At 37.2% G+C, this 25,794-nt stretch overlaps 1 protein-coding gene across 1 annotated transcript; it reads left to right on the top strand.

Moving 5' to 3' along the window:
* The first annotated feature begins 19,931 nt into the window (after positions 1-19,931).
* Positions 19,932-21,408, top strand: LOC126943233 (olfactory receptor 6K3-like). Its single transcript, XM_050775487.1, has one exon. The coding sequence runs from the start codon at positions 20,245-20,247 to the stop codon at positions 21,199-21,201; it is 957 nt and encodes a 318-aa protein (XP_050631444.1). The 5' UTR covers positions 19,932-20,244; the 3' UTR covers positions 21,202-21,408.
* The last annotated feature ends 4,386 nt before the right edge of the window (positions 21,409-25,794 follow it).

The following is a 25,794-nucleotide window of genomic DNA, read 5'->3' as shown; positions in this document are numbered from 1 at the left end:
CATGGAGGATAAGCTTTGTGATGTGCTGCTGGATTCGGTTTTGCCAGTATTTTATTGAGGATTTTTGCATTGATATTCATCAGGGATATTGGTCTAAAATTCTCTTTTTTTTGTTGTGTCTCTGACAGGCTTTGCTATCAGGATGATGTTAGCCTCATAAAATGAGTTAGGGAGGATTCCCTCTTTTTCTATTGATTGGAATAATTTCAGAAGGAATGGTACCAGTCCTCCTTGTACCTCTGGTAGAATTCGGCTGAGAATCCATCTGGTCCTGGACTTTTTTTGGTTGGTAGGCTATTAATTATTGCCTCAATTTCAGAGCCTACTATTGGTCTATTCAGGGATTCAGCTTCTTCCTGGTTTAGTCTTGGGAGAGTGTAAGTGTCCAGGAAATTATCCATTTCTTGTAGGTTTTCTAGTTTATTTGCATAGAGGTGTTTATAGTATTCTCTGATGGTAGTTTGTATTTCTGTGGGGTTGGTGGTCATATCCCCTTTTTCATTTTTTATTGCGTCTATTTGATTCTTTTCTCTTTTCTTCTTTATTAGTCTTGCTCGTGGTCTATCAATTTTGTCGATCTTTTCAAAAAACCAGCTCCTGGATTCATTGATTTTTTGGAAGGTTTTTTGTGTCTCTATCTCCTTCAGTTCTGCTCTGATCTTAGTTATTTCTTGCCTTCTGCTAGCTTTTGAATGTGTTTGCTCTTGCTTCTCTAGTTCTTTTAATTGTGATGTTGGGGTGTCAATTTTAGATCTGTCCTGCTCTCTCTTGTGGGCATTTAGTGGTATAAATTTCCCTCTACACACTGCTTTAAATGTATCCCAGAGATTCTGGTTTGTTGTATCTTTGTTCTCATTGGTTTCAAATAACATCTTTATTTCTGCCTTCATTTCCTCATGTACTCAGTAGTCATTCAGGAGCAGGTTGTTCAGTTTCCATGTAGTTGAGCAGTTTTTATTGAGTTTCTTAGTCCTGAGTTCTAGTTTGATTGCACTGTGGTCTGAGAGACAGTTTGTTATAATTTCTGTTCTTTTGCATTTGCTGAGGAGTGCTTTACTTCCAACTATGTGGTCAATTGTGGAATAAGCACGATGTGGTGCTGAGAAGAATGTATATTCTGTTGAATTGAGGTAGAGAGTTCTGTAGATGTCTATTAGGTCCACTTGTTGCAGAGTTGTGTTCAATTCCTGGATATCCTTGTTAACTTTCTGTCTCGTTGATCTGTCTAATGTTGACAGTGGGGTGTTGAAATCTCCCATATTGTATGGTAGTCTAAGTCTCTTTGTAAGTCTCTAAGGACTTGCTTTATGAATCTGGGTGCTTCTGTATTGGGTGCATATATATTTAGAACAGTTAGCTCTTCCTGTTGAATTGATCCCTTTAACATTATGTAATGACCTTCTTTGTCTCTTTTGATCTTTGATGGTTTAAAGTCTGTTTTATCAGAGACTAGGATTGCAACTCCTGCTTTTTTTTGTTCTCCATTTGCTTGGTAGATCTTCCTCCATCCCTTTATTTTGAGCCTATGTGTGTCTCTGCATGTGAGATGGGTCTCCTGAATACAGTACACTGATGGGTCTTGACTCTATCCAATTTGCCAGTTTGTGTCTTTTAATTGGAGCATTTAGTACATTTACATTTAAGGTTAATATTGTTATGTGTGAACTTGATCCTGCCATTGTGATATTAGCTGGTTATTTTGCTCGTTAGTTGATGCAGTTTCTTCCTAGCATTGATGGTCTTTACCTTTTGGCATGTTTTTGCAATGGCTGGTACCGGTTGTTCCTTTCCATGTTTAATACTTCCTTCAGGGTCTCTTGTAGGGCAGGCCTGGTGGTGACAAAATCTCTAAGCATTTGCTTGTCTGTAAAGGATTTTATTTCTCCTTCACTTATGAAACTTAGTTTGGCTGGATATGAAATTCTGGGTAGAAAATTCCTTTCTTTAAGAATGTTGAATATTGGCCCTCAATCTCTTCTGGCTTGTAAAGTTTCTGCAGAGAGATCTGCTATTAGTCTGATGGGCTTCCCTTTGTGTGTAACCCGATCTTTCTCTCTGGCTGCCCTTAACATTTTTTCCTTCATTTCAACCTTGGTGAATCTGACAATTATGTGTCTTGGAGTTGCTCTTCTCGAGGAGTGTCTTTGTGTTGTTCTCTGTATTTCCTGAATTTGGATGTTGGCCTGCCTTACTAGGTTGGGGAGGTTTTCCTGGATGATATCCTGAAGAGTGTTTTCTACCTTGGTTCCATTTTCCCCGTCACTTTCAGGCACCCCTATCAGACGTAGATTTGGTCTTTTCACATAATCCCATACTTCTTGGAGGCTTTGTTCATTTCTTTTTCCTCTTTTGTCTCTAGACTTCTCTTCTCGCTTCATTTCATTCATTTGATCTTCAATTGCTGATACTCTTTCTTCCAGTTGATTGAGTCGGTTACTGAAGCTTGTGCATTTGTCATGTATTTCTTGTGTCATGGTTTTTTATCTCTGTCAGTTCGTTTATGGCCTTCTCTGCATTGATTATTCTAGTTATCCATTCTTCCATTATTTTTTCAACATTTTTAGTTTCTTTGCGCTGGTTACGTAGTTCCTCCTTTAGCTCTGAGAAGTTTGATGGAATGAAGACTTCTCTCAACTCGTCAAAGTCATTCTCTGTCTGGCTTTGATTCATTGCTGGCGATGAGCTGTGTTCCTTTGGAGGGGGAGATGTGCTCTTATTTTTTGAATTTCCAGCTTTTCTGCCCTGCTTTTTCCCCATCTTTGTGGTTTTATCTGCCTCTGGTCTTTGATGATCGTGACGTACTGATGGGGTTTTGGTGTGGGTGTCCTTTCTGTTTGTTAGTTTTCCTTCTATCAGTCAGGACCCTCAGCTGTAGGTCTGTTGGAGATTGCCTGAGGTCCACTCCAGACCCTGTTTGCCTGGGTATCAGCAGCGGAGGCTGCAGAAGATAGAATATTGCTGAACAGTGAGTGTTCCTGTCTGATTTTCTCTGGAAGATTCATCTCAGGGGTGTACCCTGTCATGTGGGGTGTGGGGTGTCAGTCTGCACCTAGTGGGGGATGTCTCCCAGTTAGGCTACTCAGGGGTCAGAGACCCACTTGAACAGGCATTCTGTCTGTTCTCAGATCTCAACCTCCCTGCTGGGAGATCCACTGCTCTCTTCAATGCTGTCAGATGGGGTCATTTACATCTGAAGAGGTTTCTGCTGCTTTTTGTATAGCTATGCCCTGTCCCCAGAGGTGGAGTCTACAGAGACAGGCAGGCCTCCTTGAGCTGCTGTGGGCTCCACCCAGTTCAAGCTTCCCTGGTGGCTTTGTTTACCTACTTAAGTCTCAGCAGTGGCGGGTGCCCCTCCCACAGCCTTGCTGCTGCCTTGCAGTTAGATCTCAGACTGCTGTGCTAGCAATGAGGGAGGCTCTGTGGGCGTGGGACCCTCCCAGCCAGGTGTGGGATATAATCTCCTGGTGTGCCATTTGCTAGGACCCTTGGTAAAGCGTAGTATTAGGGTGGGAGTTACCCAATTTTCCAGGTGTTGTGTGTCTCAGTTTCCCTTGGCTAGGAAAAGGGATTCCCTTCCCCCTTGTGCTTCCTAGGTGAGGTGATGCCTCGCCCTGCTTCAGCTCTCGCTGGTCGGGCTGCACCCGTGGACCAGCACCAATTGTCTGGCACTCCCCAGTGAGATGAACCCGGTACCTCAGTTGAAAATGCAGAAATCAGCCATCTTCTGTGTCGTTTGTGCTGGGAGCTGGAGGCTGGAGCTGTTCCTATTCAGCTATCTTGCTCCCGTCTCGTATTTCATTTTTAAGAATCTCAATTTGCTGACTTAATAAAGCCTCATCAGACTTTTAAAATAATCTTTTTAATCTAAAAAGAAAATTATAAATAAAGCATGTCTTAAATCCTTTCAAATGTTTCAATACTGTGATCAATGAAGTAAGATTTCAACTTAAAATAGTAAGCTTAGTATCTTGATTAACTGGGTAATTTTTATTGACTATTAAATTTAACCTGAATGAAGTTAATTTTTAAAAGTCCAAGTTAATTTTTCAATTACAAATTTTAAATTATAATTACAAAGTAGATCTGGTATTCAAATAGACAAATTATCTTAAATAATACAAACACAAAAAATATTAAATATATGCATATTTACTAACAAAAACATGAATAATAGATTTCAATCCTTTAAATAATTTTACTTTTGGCTCTAAAATTCTGGTGAGTTTTAAAGATGCTAACCCATGAAGGAAATAATTACATAACCCATTTTTACATTCATGCAACAAATATTTACTGAGGCTACTCTGCCAAGCACTGTTTTAGGTCCTTAAAATAGAACTGACAAAAAAATTCCCTGCCCTTATGTAGCTTATGCTATAAGGAGGACAGGTATTTTTAAAATGCACACTAAAAATAAGCAAGAAAATATAACTGTTACATGAAACTATGTATTCTGTAGAAAATATAAAAGAAAATAGAACAAGATGATCTGGTGTCGGTAGCAGGATAATAATTTTAGAACAGGTTGGTAAAGTTGAACCGTATTTAGAGGGCCACAATTGAACAAAGATTTGAGGAAAATGGAGTTAGTCATAAGGAAGGTGTGTAAAAGTTAAAGAAAGAGGAAAGAAACACGAAACATGACTTCACTGTCCAAGACAGGTTTTCTTTGCATAAAACCTGAAAGGGGCTTCTGGTCAATTTCGGTCAGGACTGTTTTCTCTTACAGACTAAGAGTATATGTTGGTTTTCAAGTGAAGAGCGTATTACAAGCTTGGAATGTTTCTGTGTGAGGGAGAAGTTTTATGCTGGGGTTGGAATGTCTCTGGGAGGAGGGGAGGTTATCTTGGGGCTGACACCTCTCCGGCTGGAGGGGGATTATCTCTAGGCTGGCATCTTCCTGGCCAGAGGAGGGCTATCTTGGGGCTAGCATGTCTCTGGTTGGGGAAGAGTTTGGAAGGTTTCTGGCTGGAGATGTTATGTATGGTTTATATTCATGCTGATCTTAGCCATTAAGCTGATGCTTTTTGGATTTAGGTGGTTTTTTAATAAGGTGAACTTTAGAATGAGGGACTTGTCCAAGATGGTGATGCTCCTGCTCTGTCAGGAAGAATAAGCCGGGCAGTACTAAAAGCTAGTGAAAAAGCCCTGAAGTGGGTGAGCCTCTGACCTGTTTAAGGAATCAGGAGACTGATATGGGGGAAATGGAATCAGGGACAGGTCTGGAAAACTAGACAATGAGTTCAGGGGGAAAAAAATATATATATAGATTATACAGAGCAAGCTTGTCCAACCCGCAGCCTGGAGGCCACATGTAGCCCAAGATAGCTTTGAATGTGGCCCAACACAAATTTGTAAACTTTCTTTAAAAATGAGATTTTGTGTGACACTTTTTTCATCTCATCAGCTCTTGTTAGTGTTAGTGTATTTTATGTGTGGTCCAAGACAATTCTTCTTCCAATGTGGCCCAGGGAAGCCAAAAGATGGGACACTCTGATACAGAGACTTGAAGGTCATTACGAGATTTAGATTTTTCTAATTTACTCTGAGAATTGGGAAGTTATTGGAAAGTATGGAGCAGAGGAGAGACATCATCTGACGTTGAGTTTAACAGAGTCAGGCACGCCTCTGTGTTGAGGAGACATTGAAGGGAGGCAAGTAGGGTAGCTGCAGTCCTTTGGGAGCTTCGGCAATAACCCTAGTGAGAGATGATGGTGGTTCAGATCAGGATAGTGGCAATGACGATGGAGAAGTGTGGTCAGTCCGATTCTAGGTTCAGTTTGACAACAGAACAACAGAATTTCCTGATAGACTGCAAATTGACTGTGAGAGGGCAGTCAAGGATGACCAACTGGAATGGTGGAGTTGCCATTAAAAACATAGAGAATACTGACAGAGAATACTTCAGGAAGATGTTGGGAGAAAGGATACTAGAAGTTTAGTTTTGCATATTTTAAGTTTAACTGGACTGTTAGACATCTAATAAAAATGTTGAGTAGGCTGTTCCATAGTTGGATACTCAGGAGTGAAGGCTAGAATGGAAATACATGTGCAACCTTTTCATAGAATTTTACTACCATTGAGAAAAGAGAATTAGGGTAACAAGGAGCAAGTGGGATCACTAAAAACTTTGTTGGTTGTGATTCACAATAAATAATATACTTTAAATCACAATTTAGGACATACATACATTTACACATTCATATTCATTCTTCTAATAGAAAAGTATTTTTATAAAGCAATGCTTACACTTACTCCATGCAATATTTTTGATCTTTTCTATTCTGTTTTTTCCTATTCTATGTTATTAAAAACATTTTTGGAACTGATTTCACTCATTAACAGGTTGTAACCCTCAATTGATAAACAAAATGAGATTATGTATTTCAACTAATTTAAATTAAGTTTAACCTAATTTAAATTACCTTTGAATAAACATTTGATGCATGAATTCTATTTTTAATTTTTTATTTATGGTTTCTAATTTTTACTATAATAATTGCATTATATTAAAAGCTAAGTTTTATTTTTAAAAGCATATGATAATTTTAAGGTGATGAAGAAAATATATACTCTCTGACAATGCTAAGATATCAAATAGTATAATCCTTTCTAAAGCAAATTAGCAATGTGAGTCAAAATAATTAATAAACATGAATATCCACTTAGAAGTAAGTGACAGATAAGACTTCATCAGTGCAGTAGAATTTAAACTGAAACTTGAAGATTGAGAAGGAATCAGCCAGAAAAACATGTAAGATAAGTCATTTGTGCAGATTCCCTGAGTTTAGAAACAGCTGGGTTCATTAAAGGAACCAAATGTAGGCGTGTGTAGATGGGACACAGTCATGAGATGAAGGCTGGAGGCAAAATATGTAGAATCTTATAGGTCATGCTTCGAGAAATTGGAGTTTAATCCAACCTACAAGTGAAGACATCAAAGAGATTAAGTAAGACATTACACACCTCTTAGAATAACATTCCTGGTGTGGTATGAATAGTAGATTGGACTTGGAACAAAACTGTGGAGGTGGGAAGGATGATTTAATATAATTTATCAGTTATATTTTGCTATATGACAAGCCACCCCAAAAGCTAATGGCTTAAAAGAGAACCTATATGTTTGTCTCAGAATTTCATGAGTTAGGAATTTGGGCTGGAATTAAATGGGTAGTTTCTCTAGTCCTGGTTCACTCATGTATCCAAGGTCAGCAACTGGTTGGTTAGAGCAGGCTGAACTGGGACAAGATTAGCTAAGACAATTCTATTCCCATTCGTGTGGTGTTTTACTTTCCAGAAGTCTGATTCTGAGTGTGTTCACCCAGTTACCGTTTAGAGTGTTGAAACAATCTAAGTGTGCAGACAAGGTCTCTTGAAGCCTAGGCTCAGAACTGGCCCATAATCTCTTCTGTTATGGCCCAATCCAGTCACAAGGAGACATAGAGGAAGGGAAAGAGATTCTATCTTTTAATGGCAAGAGCTGCCAATTCACCTTGCAAGAAGCATGAACACAGGGAACAGTTAAGATTGTGTAATTTTCTTTGCAATATAGAGATTATTGGTATTTTCACATTATGCTAAAATCTTCCTTGGAACCACTAGAACTAATCATGTGCATGTGGGCTAACAGAGTAGGGTATGGTCTATGTTTACAACTGTGGCAAAAAGTACCTTGAGCTAAGTAAACAAATTAATTATAGCATTGCCTTTTATGTAATCAATGGTGTTGCAATGAATTATGTCTTATTTCAGAAAAATGAACAGGTCTTGAAAAAATTAACTACCCTTTCAGAGGATAGAGAAGTAAAAATAAATAAATAAATAAATAAATAAATTCTTAATTCTGTTGAAAGTAATTCTTCAAAAGAACGTGTATTCATATAACCTGTTGATTCTGGGCAAATCTATCAAATGAGGTTCATACTTTACTTATGACACACACTTATGATATAACAGACACGCAAAAGGACCTCAGCCAATGTCTTCAGATAAAGAGACTTAGGATGAAGGCTCTGGGGCTAGGAATAGAAATATGCAAAGCATGACCAGCCTGAGTCCTTGACTAACTCGCTTCAGAGGCTACAATGCATTGGTCCTACACAGAACCTGGTGTAGGAGGAGCAGATTTCTTCGTGAGCCTGCTAGGTAAAGCCTTTACTTAGATGCTTGGAGTTCCTGACACTATGGAAAACTAATGAGAAAATATCAGAGAAGGAGGTTTCTATTAATTAAGCCATAGGGAAATAGAATTGCTGCTTTTCTCTAGTTATCAGGGGAAATACCCCAGTAGAGAAATCTCCCCAAGAAACCTTTAGAAACAGGTATAACAGTGCTTCCGGCTGAACAGAAAGGACTTAAATTTCATAAACCCAGGAATGGGTAGGGACCTCATTGTCTCTGCTAGAGGTAAGAGGAGAATGCACATGGGTTAAGATGTAGGCTTGTCATGGGTCAGGGAGAAAGTAAATTGCCAAATAGGTAGAGAGAAAAGAACATTTAGCTAGTGATCTTTCTGTTGACTTAACAATATTTGAGGACATATTTGAGGCTGCTTGGTGGAGGAGGGAAGGATAAACACAGGATTAGAAATCAGAGATAAGGTTTTATTTTTTTCTGGAGCATGACATATTGAATAATTGAGACTTTTTCACTGGTCATAACATTGTTTCTCTGCTTTCATATCCTCAGAATTTTCTAAATTAATTATGATCCAGGAGGACACCATTGCACATACTGGTACCTTGTTTGAGCCAGATAAATATAAATCATCAGTATCATTAATAAGAGAGGTCAGATGTATCAGAAGAGTCTATTATTGAAAATCTTATGTCAGGATATTGACGCAAACAGAACACAGTCTCTATCCCAGATCAATTTTTTATGCTTACCTTCCTTTCTCTCAGTGGGATTGAGTGAGCTTATGTCTTCCCTTCCAAGTCTCCAACAGATAAACTTCTAATTATCATATTAATCTCTGAAGAGTAGAACACTGATTTTGCCAAAACACAGGTTCCCTGATTTTATTAAAAGGATTAGCATCAAACACTTTGAAGAAATACATAGGAATTCCAGAAACACAGTAAGACAGTAGCTCTGACTGCTTTAGAGGTCCTAATGATCTCAAATTTCTGGAATTAGTAGCAGCCATCTCTATGCTAATTTGAAAATTGAGATACTAATAAATCTTTTTACCTTTTTCTTTAATCTCTTCATCTGTGTAGGTCAGGGGCTCAGTAGAGTTGAGAGAGAGCATTGAGCTGCCAGGTGTAGGGGTAGTCAATTAGAGCAACAAGGAGACATGATGAAAGTTAGCAGTGAAGTCTTTAATCACTTATGGTGATAATGTGAGCAACAAGCTAAAACCGGAGAAGGTGCTACTCCTCTCTGTTCTATTTTCCCCCATGGACGTGTGCTCAGGTCAGGTGGATCAGTGCAGACTTGGGGATTGTTCCACTGTTGAGGGAGCCCCCAGAAATGCTTGCAGCAATTTTATGGATCTTGTGGTAAGGGAAGGAAGACAGCTAGAAGTGGAAAAGTACTGAGCTAAGTCAGAATAGGGCAACATGTCTTCAAGGTTTTCTCTTCTTGCCACCTCCCCCCGTGCACACCCACCAGAGCAGAGGTCTCAGCAGAGACACTTCAAAACGACATCAACCAGCATCTTCAGATAAAGAGACTTAGAATGAAGGCTCTGGGGCTAGGAATATAAATACACAAAAAACGTGACCAGCCAGGAGTTCCTGAGTCCTTGACTAACTCACTGGAGAGACTGCGACGCGGTCTTGCTTCTGCACCAAGTCTGGTGTGGGGAGAGAAGGTTTTCCCATAAGACTGCCAGGTTTCCCAAAGGCTTTAGCCTTTGTCGTTGCCTGTTTTTAAGCCTGAAAATTCACACATAGGTTTTAACCAGGAGCTGGAACTCTTCAATTTGATTTTTTAGGACATGAGTGAGAAACATAGGCTACTTTAACATGGACCCGAGTCAGGTCAGATGCTGAGGTGCTGTGAAAGCAACAGCACAACAATTAGTCTGAGGCAATAGTAGACCTAGACTATGATCGAGATCATTCCAAGTAAGATGATCAGGCTTGCCTGGAAGATTGAATGGAACTGAGTCCCAACAGTTATCAAGCAAGGAAAAGCTGTTCCAAAGCCCACCAGGATCTACTTTAAAAGAACCAGAAGGCTTTCTCCTATTTCTGTATGGATCTCTTTTACCTGCCTGGAGCATCAATTCGGAAACAGAGCAACTATGCCAATAAGCTGACTTAAAGGCCTCCCAGGATTCTAGCATTGTCATGACAATTGGGGTACACACACAAGAAGCATCCTTTCAGAGGACATATATGGTCCCCTGTAAACAAAGAGTTAACAATGTTAAGGCAAGCCACGCCAGGCATACATTAGGCGGGTAGTCAGGTTAGCAGGGTCCCCAATATAGCCTCCCATCATGGGGCCTCCTGTCCTGGTGTTTCCAGCTCAGTGTGAATAATGTAGTTGAATCTTTGGTTTTACTGCCCCATCTGGGGCAGTCAGTTTTAAATAGTTTTATTTGTCTGTGGCATTTGTCTATGGGTCTCACAAGTGAGGACGACATCCACAGTAATTTTTTGTGGAATGTGTAGAAACTGACACCATCCTCTGATATCTCACAGTCAGCGTTATCAGTTCTCAGCAGCTTGGAAAGGCAGCACAGGGTAGGATTTTTGGTTCATTTTTTCTTTTTACTTATTTGTTTCATTCTTTTTTAGAAAAAAGGAAAACTTTTAAGAGCAAGCCTGAAAAAAAGATTATCAGTATCTTTCCATTTCCCCATGTTTCCTCAGGTGCCAGGTTTTAGTTTATTGTTATCAATATGTCTCATAAGTAACCAAAATATTATATTTTTAAAATAATTATTGCTTATTTTTTATGTGTTATGGAGCATGGAGAATCCATCCTATGGCTCATGATTGGGCTCCTTGATGTGCAGCTTTCGTGGAAAATTGGGGCCATTATCAGAAGCGATGTGCTCAGGAAAAAATGAACAGAAAGCACATGTGTTTTTCTAGGACCTGGATGGTATGGCCTGGGTCAGTGGAATGCACAGGAATGACTAGGTCAAACCTAGAGAAAGTGACTGCTGTTGTCAGGATCTGAGAACCCCTCTGAATGGGATGATGTTACTTACATGCCAAGAACGTCCTGGCCCATTGGCTTTGACCTCTGTCCATGGGCAGTGCGGTTAGCCTTAGTCAGGTTTTGACAAGCAGACCAGTTTTTCGTGCTGTTTTTGAGACTTCTGATGGCAGTGGCAGTCCATACATGTAGGCCCAATCTAAGACGGTTCCTGAATATTTATGGGCCATCCTCTTGTGGATCAAGGAGGTGATCAACCACACATCAGCTTGCTGTGGGGCAGAGGACAGTTTGCGCTGTGTGCTTAATTGACAAGTGCAGTCTGCTCATTGGTCGTGTTATCCTTGTTAGCACGGGGGCCTTTCTCGTCAGAATCCACATGGGTAACAAAAAGTAGGAACAGAACTGATTTCTATCTAAATATCTTATCCTCACAGTGGGGCTTCTATATATCAGTACTAGGCTTCCCAGTGGCTCCAACAAATGGCCAGGCTAATAGCTAATGTCCATGTATCAGGTAGGTTTATAGTTTTCCATATGCCTTGCTAAAATGACCTAAAGTGCAGCAATTTCAGAACATGGGGGCAAAGACATGCCGAGGCGTACATAGACTACACATTAGTACTGATAATACATTTAATAGTAGGGATAATAACAGTGAAGATTTATAGGGGCCTGATGGAACCCACTCATAGTTGAGCTTGGGCAAGGGTACCAGTGGTGGTGACCTCAAAACAGAAAGCATTGTATGTTTTATCCTCATTTTGTTGCCAGTGAGACATACAGTCACCTGTGAATGGGTAGCTAAAAAGTTTAAGATGTACAATTTTCTTTTATTTCCCTTTTGAGTGTTAACCTTGGTTTAGAGTCTCTAGTCCCCTATGTACAGAAGGACATTGTTCAAACTCCTAGTTTTGTTTAATTTTGAAAACTGAGATATCTGGGCAAGTCAATGAGGTCTTCTAACCTATCCCTAGACCCACAGGGAGGGGCGGAGAGAGATCCCTTATCAGTTACAGAGGCTGGTCCATCAGGATTTGGTGATGAGTTTTCTGGGGCAGAAGCAGGAGTTAGAGAACAAGGAGGAGCAACAGGTCGAGGTGGACAGTTATTTTTTTTTTTTTTTTTTTGACCAGGACTTATAGAGGCTGCAAAGGGCAGGCTAGTTTCATCCCCGTTTCCTTAGCTTTCTCCTGGCCCCTCTGTTTGGTCTTTAACAAACAGGAGCTAAAGGAAAGAACTAAAGTTCTCCTTCAGAACAAATAGTTTATATAAACAATATGCTAGCAACCTCCAAGAATGTCCCATTGCTTCTACTAGCATGTTCCCAGTCTCACTGACATGCTTAGAGAAGTTCTGCTTGGGATTCATTGGCACCTCCCAAGAGTCAATGGCAAAGTGCCCTGCAGGACCCTCAGACTTTTGCAAACAATCTGGTAGCATCTCTCTACAATGTTCTGCAGACTCTTCTACCACCTCCCTACAGTACCCCATAGGATCTTCATGCTTTTTGCTTTTGCAGAATGGGATTGTTCTTAATTACTTACCCCGCTTACTGCCCCAATTTGTCAGGACCTCAACTGAGCTGAGAGAGAAAGAAAGAGACAGAGGGAGAAAGACTGGAGTTGAACTGCCAGGAGTAGCTGATTAAAAGAACAAAGAGCCAAAATGAAAGTAACAGTGAATCCTTTAATCGTTTACTTTGATAGTATGAGCAAAAGCCTAAACCCCCTCCAAAATAAACGCTGATTCTCCTGTTTCATTTCTCCCATGAAAGGAAGGTTGAGAGTCAGGTGGATCAGTGCAGAGTTGAGGGTCATCTTACTGTATAGAGACAGTAGATACACTGCACATAATCATGTAACGATCACCAAAATCAAGACAAGGAAAAGTCCACTCCTTGCAGCCTCTCCTCCAAATTTCTTAATTGTGCCATTCATAATTGATATTTCCTTGGACAAGACCCTCTGGCATGGCAATCATTATCTGGTTCTGTTCCTATGATTTTGCCTGTTACAGAATATTATATAAATGAATCATACAGTATGTAGACTTTGACGTTGACTTCTTGCACTTACATAGTTAAGATTCATCCATGTTGCTGTGTGTACCAGCAGTCATTAATTTTTATTGCTGAGTAGTATTCTGTTTATTATATGTGTTTATCACTTTTTAAAATCCATTTACCACCATTTAGGTTGTTTCCAGTTTTACAAATAAAGCCACTATAAGTATTTGATTACAGGTTTTGGAGTGAACATAAGCTTTTATTCCTCTTGGGTAAATGCCCAGTGGTGTTATCGCAGGGTTAATCGTAAGTGTATGTTTAACTTCACAAGAAACTGCTAACCTCTTTTCCACAGTGGTTGTAACATTTTGCATTCCCACAAACAATGTATGGAAGATCAAGTTGCTCCACATTCTGCCCAGGACTTAACATTGTTAGGTATTTTTTTTTCTTTTTAAAAAAAATTGCAATAGTTATTTTTATTGATGAGTACTGATACTGTATCTCATTGTGGTTTTAACTTGCATTTCTCTAATGACCAGTGATGTTGATGTTGAGCATATGTTTATGGACTAATTTGACACCTGAAAGTTTTCTTTGGTGAAATATCTGTTCAAATAGATGGCTAATTTCTTTTAAAAAAGTGTTGTTGGCTTTCTTCTCGTTGGGTTTTGAGGTCTGAGGTATTCTAGATGTTTTCTGTCAGATTTTTTTTTTTTTTTTTTGCAAATAAATTCTCCTGTCAGTAACTCAAAATAAAAACACAAACAGAAACAAAAATAAAGTACTGAGATTTTGATTTAAGTTGCATTGAATGACTAGCTTTGGGGAATTGGTATCTTCACAATATAAAGTCTTCCTACCCATCAACACAGCATCTTTTCACTTATTTAAGTCTTCTTTGATTTCTTTTATCAGTGTTTTACAGGGTACAGCATATTGACTCTGCAATATATTTTGAGAGATTTATAACTATTTTATTTTTTATGTTATTTTGAATCATATTTAAAATTGTATGTCCCAATTGTTCATTCTTAGCATATATAATATATACAGTAATTGATTTTTTATGTATTGGCCTTTTATCCACTAACCTTGTTTTTCTACCTCAAGTCATCTGTGCTCTAATCCATTCTACATAATGCAACCATACTCGCTTTTCAAAATCTAAAGCTTTGTCAAGTAAATTTAATTCTCTGTTTAAAATTATTCAGTGGTTTCCTTATTTCTGGCAGGGTAAAGTCTCATTCTGTCAAGATGGAAGTTACTACTTCCTTCAAGATAAGCTTTTTGCTGATTTCTCCAGCTTTATCTACAGCATCATCATCATATTCTCTCTGACACTCTCTCTCTCTCTCTCTCTCTCTCTCTCTCTCTCCCCCCCCCCCCCCCCCCCCCCCCCCCCGCCTGTTCTGCCCAGAGGCAATGAGTTTAATTTCTGGTATGCATCAGGCTATTTTTGTGGATTTAAAAAAAATCTTTATACTTGTTATTCTTTCTGAAACACACCTCTTCATAGCTGCAAGCTTTTTGCCAGTCTCCCTTCTACATAAACTTCAGACAATGTGCCAGTCACTGTTCTAAGCATTCTGTCTGTATAAACTGATGTAATTCTACAGCAACTATGCAAATTTACTGTTTTTATTATCTCCATTTTACAGATGAGGAAACTGAGAGTATAGTTTATACAAATGCCCTAAAATCACAAGTGCAATAAGAAGTGTTAGAGCCATGATTCAGATCCATGCAGCCTATAACCAAATTCCATGTTCTTAAATACTAACTTATTTTAGTCCAGTTTCTACTCTGAACTGCCTCTAAATTATGTGCTCAATAAATTGTTCCCATTTAAATGAATCAACCCACTCTCATGTGCCTTCCTCTCTCATATTTCACTGAAAATTATTTGGATATAGTTAGCAGCGATTCCCAAATCACTTCATCTAAAAATATTCTTATATTTCAACCTCTGCATCACTTGAATAATCTTCAGAATTTGAAACTGTCACGTACTACTTTCTTCCTTAAATTTTCTACTTTTCTGGTGCACCTTTGCCAGTTAGCTTTTCATGATCCTTTTCCCCATTTCTTCGTAGAGACTGGTGTTTTCCCGGGCCGCAATTTTCTGTCACTTTACTTTCTACTTTTCTTATATACTTTCCCTGGATACCTTTATCCATATTGAGTTGCCACTGATAACTTATATGTGGGTAACTTCTAAATACTTACCACTGATGCAGACATCATTCTGAACTTTACACCTTCTACTTGATGGCCTATAGAATATCTTCCTTTTAAGATCCCATTGGTACTCCAAAGTTCAGCCACTCTAAACCTATCTCTTCACTTTACTCCAAATCTCCTCCTCCTCCAAAATTCTCCGATTTTTATTAATTTTAATTCGTGGTTGCAATATTTCTTTATTTTTAATGTTTTATTTGGTTGTTTATTCTCAAAGCCCAGTAAACTATAAATGACACACAATAGGAAATAATAAATGTAAATAAATAAACTAGTAATAACTTATAATTGAAAAATTGGCTTTTATAAGTAGGCCACTCAATTGCCTGTATAGTATTTTAGCATTTAAGGCCATTGTCTGTTTTCTATAGGCTTCCTCTCATTTTCAATAGGAAAAGTAAGCATAGTTTATTCTTAGAATCATCTTTTAAACTTAAAACTAAAATCAGATCGTGTGTATATATATATATATGCACACACACACACATTCTTTTTATTATAATATAATCCAATGTATAAAATAAGAGGAATATATGTCAAAACATCTTGTGCATGATGAATATATATAATTCTATCAATTTAAAATAAAATAAGATAAATATATGTATAAGATAATTACATACTAAGAGAAAGTATAAAAATTCATTCTGCTGTGCCTTTGAATATACTCTATTTCAAAACTTGCTTTTTAGATTTTAGATTTTTATTTTTTTACTTTGTTATGGATTTTCTCTGCTCATAAAATAATAAAAGTAAATTATTTTCTCCTTAATCAATGTTTAAATTAAACTGGGCTCCAAATGATCTCAAGGTTTGTTAATTTTTGGTTTAGTTTGTTTACATTTTTGTTTTGTCTTGTTTTGTTTCACTTTTCTGCTTTATGTTTAATCTCTCTTCTCTAGCTAGTACTTTCCTCAGAGAAAAGTCAAAAGCAGACAAACAGAGAGCCAAATCAGGAATGAACTTCCATTCACAATTGCTTCAAAGAGAATCAAATACCTAGGAATCCAACTTACAAGGGATGTAAAGGAACTCTTCAAGGAGAACTACAAACCACTGCTCAGTGAAATAAAAGAGGACACAAACAAATGGAAGAACATACCATGCTCATGGATAGGAAGAATCAATATCGTGAAAATGGCCATACTGCCCAAGGTAATTTGTAGATTCAATGCCATCCCCATCAAGCTACCAATGAGTTTCTTCACAGAATTGGAAAAAACTGCTTTAAAGTTCATATGGAACCAAAAAAGAGCCCGCATCTCCAAGACAATCCTAAGTCAAAAGAACAAAGCTGGAGGCATCACGCTACCTGACTTCAAACTATACTACAAGGCTACAGTAACCAAAACAGCATGGTACTGGTACCAAAACAGAGATATAGACCAACAGAACAGAACAGAGTCCTCAGAAATAATACCACACATCTACAGCCATCTGATCTTTGACAAACCTGACAAAAACAAGAAATGGGGAAAGGATTCCCTATTTAATAAATGGTGCTGGGAAAATTGGCTAGCCACAAGTAGAAAGCTGAAACTGGATCCTTTCCTTACTCCTTATACGAAAATTAATTCAAGATGGATTAGAGACTTAAATGTTAGACCTAATACCATAAAAACCCTAGAGGAAAACCTAGGTAGTACCATTCAGGACATAGGCATGGGCAAAGACTTCATGTCTAAAACACCAAAAGCAACGGCAGCAAAAGCCAAAATTGACAAATGGGATCTCATTAAACTAAAGAGCTTCTGCACAGCAAAAGAAACTACCATCAGAGTGAACAGGCAACCTACAGAATGGGAGAAAATTTTTGCAATCTACTCATCTGACAATAGGCTAATATCCAGAACCTACAAAGAACTCAAACAAATTTACAAGAAAAAAACAAACAACCCCATCAAGAAGTGGGCAAAGGATATGAACAGACATTTCTCAAAAGAAGACATTCATACAGCCAACAGACACATGAAAAAATGCTCATCATCACTGGCCATCAGAGAAATGCAAATCAAAACCACAATGAGATACCATCTCACACCAGTTAGAATGGCGATCATTAAAAAGTCAGGAAACAACAGGTGCTGGAGAGGATGTGGAGAAATAGGAACACTTTTCCACTGTTGGTGGGATTGTAAACTAGTTCAACCATTATGGAAAACAGTATGGCGATTCCTCAAGGATCTAGAACTAGATGTACCATATGACCCAGCCATCCCATTACTGGGTATGTACCCAAAGGATTATAAATTATGCTGCTATAAAGACACATGCACACATATGTTTATTGCAGCACTATTCACAATAGCAAAGACTTGGAATCAACCCAAATGTCCATCAGTGACAGATTGGATTAAGAAAATGTGGCACATATACACCATGGAATACTCTGCAGCCATAAAAAAGGATGAGTTTGTGTCCTTTGTAGGGACATGGATGCAGCTGGAAACCATCATTCTTAGCAAACTATCACAAGAACAGAAAACCAAACACCGCATGTTCTCACTCATAGGTGGGAACTGAACAATGAGATCACTTGGACTCAGGAAGGGGAACATCACACACCGGGGCCTATCATGGGGAGGGGGGAGGGGGGAGGGATTGCATTGGGAGTTATACCTGATGTAAATGACAAGTTGATGGGTGCAGCACAGCAACATGGCACAAGTATACATATGTAACAAACCTGCACGTTATGCACATGTACCCTACAACTTAAAGTATAATAATAATAAATAAATTTAAAAAAAAAAAAAAAAAATTTTTCTTGTCGGTATCCACTCTGCATCAACAGATTTAAGGTCTAACTCTGACTGTCAATACTCGAATTATTATTTATTGACAACCTACCTTATAATATAGCAAAAACCTGTTTTTATTTGGTGTTCAGATCAATTTCTTTTTTTTTCTCAGTAAATTCATCAATGATAACCAGTTCGGAGTAAGTGGAACCTGCTAATTTTCTAGCATCCAGCATCCACATTCACAAATTCAGAATTCTATCTTTAAAATAATAAGGATATGGAAAAACATGTGAATTGACTGTTGGATTGATCAACTTTCTCATAAAGTTTTTTAGCAACATGTTTTATATTCTGCATAATATCAAAGAGCTACGACACATGGGTGTTTTGGTAGTCTGGCACTACAAGAGAAAAGCTGAAGTTCACTGTGAAAGATTATTTACCAAAGTGAAACAGTTAAGAGAAGCAGAAAGGGATAGATAGATAGATAGATAGATAGATAGATAGATAGATAGATAGATACATACATACATACATACATACATACATACATACATATCCTTGTGCCAGATGTTCCATAAACAACAAATAAATCAACAAATAAATCAATCAATGACAATATTTGTAGAGCAGTAATATTTTTGTTTGCAACAATCTTACTTTATGAAAATCTGAAGGATGCGCATATATAAAAACAATCAAAATGTCCTAATTCTCTGTAAGCACTTGATTTTCTAGAAGCTGCCAAAGTAATATTTGTTAAACTTCGTTAATGTAAACCAGTTCTTGATAGAATGTGTTCAAGATGTATATTTTGCTCTGTAATGAGATGTCTGACAAATACCAAAATGTACCAAATAATTTTATTTCCCTGATCTATGTTTCAAATGCCTTGTTTTAATTTGAAACTTCAAATATTATTTCTCACTAAAATAACATGAAGTTTTAAATTCATGATTTATAAACAATGTTTAAAATAGTATTCGCTAAGGAAAAATATTTGCTGTCTTCATGGAGAAATGCTGATATACAGCATAAGCAAATGTTCTTGTCTGAGGAGTTAATTTTTAAATGGTTCCACATTACCCCGAAGGAGATAATATTTTTTCACACTTCCTTTGTGTTCTAAATCTCTCTCATTAAATAATTTTTGATCCATCTGTTAGGCTAGCTTCTGAATTGCCTGGACAATAAGTCCTGGGTGCAACTGATGAGTTTCTTTGCACTATTTCTTTATAGTTTATGCCACTTTTGAGGGACATGGTATCAAGAGACCTAAATTGTGCTAGAATCCCATATTTTGGCCTTTGCCTTCTTATAGTGATGGTCTTTGTCAGGATATAAGCAATCTGAATCCTGTGACTTAGATACTTATAAAAAACCTCTGCCTCTTTTCAGTATTTGTCATGGACAGACACTTAACCTGACTAAAAAGATACCAAATCTTCCACTGCCAAATTTCTCACTGATCCCTTCTTTCTGTTCTGGTCAATTTCTGGTAGCTTAATTCTTTTCTGCTGCTGAGAATACAGTTTCCTTGCAAGGCTTTACCTTCATATTTGTGCCTGAAAACTTTACCCTCTTTTCTAGTCACACTCAGTGTCAGTCTGTGGTGCAATAAAGGAGCAGAATACTAAAAACTAAAAATATTCAGGAAAATGGAGAATACAACTTTACAATAATTATATATAGAGAAAGATAACTAAAAGTTTTGTCTAATCTATATCTAAGAACCATTAGAAAATTTATATGGTATAGGATTCAAAACAATTTGGGGAATTATTATAAAAGATTATTAACACCCCTGTATATTTATTTTAGTTTATATAGTTTATAAATGTGACATTCTTAATGTCTTGTTTCCTTATTATTTGTATCCTTCTTTTGAATGTAAGCTTCATGAATGTAGAGATTATTTTCCTTACTGTTGAATTCGACAAACCCACAGCTGTGTTTGGTACGTAGTAGGCACTAAATGAATATCTGTTTAATTCATAAATAAAGAGAAGTACATGATCCACCTAAAGCATATTTTTCATTTGACTTTTATATGAGCTAACACATCTGACTTTGTCAATTTCTTCTAGGAAATGAGCTGTCTTTCTATCCATAGCTGTTAGGGTTGCTGAGACCATGGTGAGGATTAACCAAACTACTACAGTAACGGAGTTTCTCTTCTCTGGATTCCCACAGTTTGAAGATGGTAGCCTCCTCTTCTTCATTCCACTGTTTGTTATCTACATATTCATTGTCATTGGGAATCTTACTGTTTTTTTTGCAGTCAAGGTGGATACCCGTCTCCACAACCCCATGTATAATTTTATCAGCATTTTCTCATTTCTGGAGATCTGGTACACAACTGCCACAATTCCCAAGATGCTCTCCAACCTCATCAGTAGGCAGAGGACCATCTCCATGATTGGCTGCCTCTTGCAGATGTACTTCTTCCATTCACTGGGAAATTCAGAGGGGATTTTGTTGACCACCATGGCCATTGACAGGTACATTGCCATCTGTAACCCTCTCCGCTACCCAACCATCATGACCCCCAGGCTCTGTGCTCAGCTCTCTGCAGGGTCCTGCATCTTTGGCTTTCTTGTGTTGCTCCCAGAGATTGCATGGATTTCCACACTGCCCTTCTGTGGACCCAACCAGATCTACCAGATCTTCTGTGATTTTGAACCTGTGCTGCGCTTGGCCTGTACAGACACGTCCATGATTCTGATTGAGGATGTGATCCATGCTGTGGCCATCATATTCTCTGTCCTGATTATTGCCCTTTCTTATATCAGAATCATCACTGTGATCCTGAGGATTCCATCTGTTGAAGGCCGCCAGAAGGCCTTTTCTACATGTGCAGCACATCTTGGTGTCTTTCTGATGTTCTATGGCAGTGTGTCCCTCATGTACCTGCGTTTCTCTGCCACTTTCCCACCGATTTTGGACACAGCTATTGCACTGATGTTTGCAGTTCTTGCTCCCTTTTTCAACCCTATCATCTATAGTTTTAGAAATAAGGACATGAAGATTGCAATTAAAAAGCTTTTCTGCCCTCAGAAGACGGTTAATTTATCTTCAGATCAACGCTAGCTCATAGGCACCTTTCACTGTGGATGCTACTCTAACCCAATAAACCATATAAATAACATATAATTCATTCACTGTCACACTGATATTTTGTGTCTCTTTATCCCTGTTCTTCCCATGTACATGTATATCCTGCTTTCACATGTCAAATTAAGATAGCATGGACCACCTGTCTAGACTTATACAGGTAGGTAAAAAATAGAAAGGAAATATGAAGTAAAGTCATTAAACATAATTAATATATTTTATGAACATTAATTTATTATTGGTATATAAACATTTTATGTAAATGCTTATTATATTACATAAGCATTAATAACAACTATGAATTTATAAAACATAGTAGTTAAAAGAATCAGATCTGTAGAAGACGTTAAGGTTTGTATTTCAGTGATGCCACATATTGCTTTGTGACTTTGAACAAGTTGATAATTAATGTGTCTGCATCTTAGTTTTATCATCTATTGGTATAAAAGTAATATATTTTAAAAGTAGGACTTCAAATGCTAATATGAATATTAAATGAGTTACTCCATGCAAGTGCTTAGAATATGCATAACACAGAGCATGTGCAAAGTGTTATCTGTTAATATCATTTGCAACTAATTACTATATTTTGTTATTGATGCTTTAAAGAAATCTTTAGTAAAGAGTGATATATTAAAAACAAAAACTCATACTTAGGAATACTTAGCTATGATTATTATTTATAGTATATTTGTTGTTATTATTTATCTGGAGCTGAGTTGAATTCAAACTTCATTTACTTTGACTGCTTTGGTTGAATAAAATTATTTGGTTAAAAGTAGTCTCCAGCACATTCTGAAGTGATAGATAACAAAAATATATAGCATTTGAACTACATTACTCTTGTTTTCACTTTTGCTGCCTTTAAAATGTCTATACATTGCCACTAGAAATTAATTATCTAAAATTCAGTTTAGATTTGTATATTAAGATAACAGTTTAAACACACATATTTAAATTTTCTTCCTCAAAAAATTCAATGGAAATAAAACAGTCAGGACTAGATGAGCTGTTAGATGACCTAAGCACTGAAAAGTGTAAGGATATAGTAATGTACATTAAAATATGTATGAGGTTACCTAAAGATCTTCATGATAGCTATGTAAATACTCTGAAATATTGTACATCACTTTCTTTTTTTATAGGAAAGAAAATAATTTCTATTTATGTCAAAAGTACCAGTTGGTTCTGTTTATTGGACAGTCCAGGAATGAACAAAAATATATATTGAAAAATTAACAGCAAAAAACAAAAATCAAAATTCAATTAAACCAAAGCATTATCTATCCTAGGGAAAAAAGAGTTCCTTCAATTGACCCCCAAAGTTAAAACACTTCCTCAGGTATGAGTACATGAGACCCAACTGAGGAAAATACTTATCTGCCTGGTGTTGGACAAGAAAATAGGGGAGGAGAGCCTAGATGTTAACTGGATGAAATTCTGCATACAACTGATAGAAAAAAATAATTAAAGCTTGAAAAAACAGAAATTGAGAACCATACTCTCCTTGGGAAATCTGGATAGAGAGAATGGAGCCAAAGTACATGTGAAATTTCCTAGTCACAATGGAGTTATCCCCTGAGCTGTGTTCAGAGAAGGGCATGAAAAGTAAATCTTAAATTTACAAGCCAGAGAAGTGAGGAACTACCCAGGGTAAACTGAGGCTACTAAAGCAAAATGAAAAAGCACAACTTTTTAGCACAATAGCAATAATCTATAACTAATATTGAACTTCGTGGCAGATATTTCTGTATTTGCTATGCACAATTAGATATTTGACATCTTGTTTTTTTTTGTATCCAAATATATCCTTTCCTCTCTCACACACAAACACAGATTGTCTTCTTTAAAAAAACAAATTTAGTTTTGCCATATACCATATGTATTAAAATCATTAATTTTGTCAAATGCATAGCCCGATAAGTAGTTGGATTACTATAGTTAAAGAGAGAGAGACTGAGAGAGACAGAGAGGTTTGGGAATTGAAAGTCAATGCTCTTCCATTACATAAACTAACTCTAATACACAAACCATTAAAATGTTTCCTATTTAAAATTTTGATGAGATTTGTGAAGATAGCTGTCAGAAAAAAATGTTGGCAAATGAAAAATACAAAATTTAAAATACAATGGAGATATTGAAGAATATATTAAATACTACAGAAAATTAAATTAATGATTTGTAAGATTGCCTAGAAGATATGTCTCAGAATTTAGAGAAGCCACATAAAGAGCGAAATATTACATGCAAAGAGGAAAAGACATACATGGATAATGCATTAATAGATACTACAGAGCAAAATGTGATTATGGGAATTCTAGAAAAAAACAAACAAAACAGAGGAAAATAATAATTAAAATTAAGGGAAAATATTTCTGAGCTTGAGAATGCTTGCGTCATGGGATCAAAAGAGATTGTTTTATATTATACAAAATCATTGGAAACACAATGTGGTCTGTTGACATTTTTGAATTTAAAAAAACTACAAGTTAGATAACCAAAATAGGCTCCCAAATCATAAGAAGAAAAGTTAGACAAAACTCAGAAAGTATGTCTTCCTATTTGAGAACTTGATACGTATTTCCAGAAGAAGATGACATGATAAAAGTAATTAACTTTGAAAAAAATGAGAACTTTGAGATTTCAACAGATCGGTGGATGAAGCACATGATATAAATAATACTCTTGTAGAAAAGATGAGATATTGATCTTCAATAGAGAAGTCAGCAGAACCAGTGTGAGTTGTTCAAGGTAGGAAAGATCCATACATACTCACGGCATGAGAAAAACAAAAATAGACATGGTTTCCTCACTTTCTTCAGTACTGGCACTAAATCCCCAGTGACATGTTTATTATGAAATGGCCTTATTGTCTGTAAAATAGCTTTTCAAGATGATCTTCTGGTGTCAGTTTATTTTCTTCAAGGCTTTCCAAATCTGTGTGTTCATGTAAGAAGGCCAGGACCATGTCAAAACTGCCCTTTGCCTAGTACACTGGTAGCCTCAAGAACAGCTGAGACAATCATGAAAGTGCTGGAGAAAGAAGCTTACACATTTGGGAAGATGAGTACAATCAGCAAAAATATATATATATATATATTTATTGACAACTTTGATCTGAAAATCTAACAAAAGGAGAGTAAGAGGGGAAACTTTCTGTTAATTAACCCCATGAGAGAAGGTGATTCACTTCAGTGCAGTGGAGGGGAAGAATCCTCCACAGAGCCCAGTTCTGCTTCCTGTTATTCCCTGGATGCCCTGTGGAGACTATAAATCCCTTTTTGAAGAGACTGAAGCAATATCAAGGATGCAGAGACCCAGGCAGACTGAGGAGTCCCTGTATCTTCGGAAAGGTGGGTGTAGATGACTCAGTCATAAAGAGACCGAATTCACTCACCATGCATAATCATCGTCATAATCGTCATTTCATAACCTGAAGACCTTATTATTAAAGAATTTAGAACTTTGAATAAGGGTGGAAGGCAAAGATATTTACAGGAGGAAGCTCTATTCAGTGTGGTTCTGGGCATGGGTATATATGAAACAGCATGCCACATTTATAATGCCATTTTGTGAGAGATCATCTAGTCAAGACTTGATTGGGGCTCTCATTAGAACTGAATTGTCATACTTCCCTTTTCAAACAGTCCCTAATTTTCTTTGTTCACTTATTCATGGCTGTCTTGTGCACTTAATTAGAATTGTACCAAGTGGCTGAGTTTCAAGTTAATTTATTTGATACCTACCATCTCTACATATTAACTGTTGTAGTCACTATGTTGTAGTCACTATGAGGGATAAAAGACATTCACTGTCCTGAAGGAGAGACCCATAGTCTAGAGAAGGTAAACAAGTAAGTTGATGATGGATCCTGACGAACGCTTCAATACAGCATAATGGCATTCAACACTTCCAAGTGTTTCCTATATTCCTGACACTAAGGTTTTAAAATACATTTACACGTATTGGTAGAGGCAGTCAACTGTATGTAGGTTAGAGTGTGTCTCTAGAGATACAGTGCATAGATTTAAACTCTGACTTTGCCCTTCATTAACAGAATTTCTGGACAAAGAACTTAACCTGTTTGTGCCAAAGTTTTCTCCTCTGTAAAATGGGGATAATCATTACTCCTCATTGGAGCATTAAAAGCATGAGGTGAAAAATATATGCAATGTGCTTGGAATAGTACCGGCATAAGCGAGGCAATAATACTGTATACTATACAATACAATTCTATTGTTATTATAAAATGTTTAGTCATTCTCAGGACCTCATTAACCCGTGTTAATATTTTCTCAGTTTTACAAATGAGATATTAAAGGCATAGAGAAGCTAAGTAACTTCATGTTAAGTCACAGAGCTGGTAAGCCATAAAGAGAATTTAAATGATAGCAATTTTTCCTCTGGCATCTAGACTTTTAACCAGCAGTATATATTGCGTTTGTGTGAGGAGAGGGTGCAAAGGAGGGAGGGGTATGTTACTTTAAAGTCAGAGGAAGTAGTGCAAACAGGAGGGGCCTGTAATTTTAGAAAGCAACATGAACAATGGGATTGCAGGGGAGAGAGGAG

The sequence above is a fragment of the Macaca thibetana genome, chromosome 1, assembly GCF_024542745.1.
Source record: "Macaca thibetana thibetana isolate TM-01 chromosome 1, ASM2454274v1, whole genome shotgun sequence".
Lineage (NCBI taxonomy): Eukaryota > Metazoa > Chordata > Mammalia > Primates > Cercopithecidae > Macaca > Macaca thibetana.
The sequence above is the reverse complement of the archived record's forward strand: the minus strand, read 5'-3'. Positions and strand labels throughout refer to the sequence as shown.

Excerpts from the sequence above, each read along its gene's own strand:
- LOC126943233 (XM_050775487.1), top strand. The coding sequence starts at position 20,245 with ATGGTGAGGATTAACCAAACTACTACAGTAACGGAGTTTCTCTTCTCT.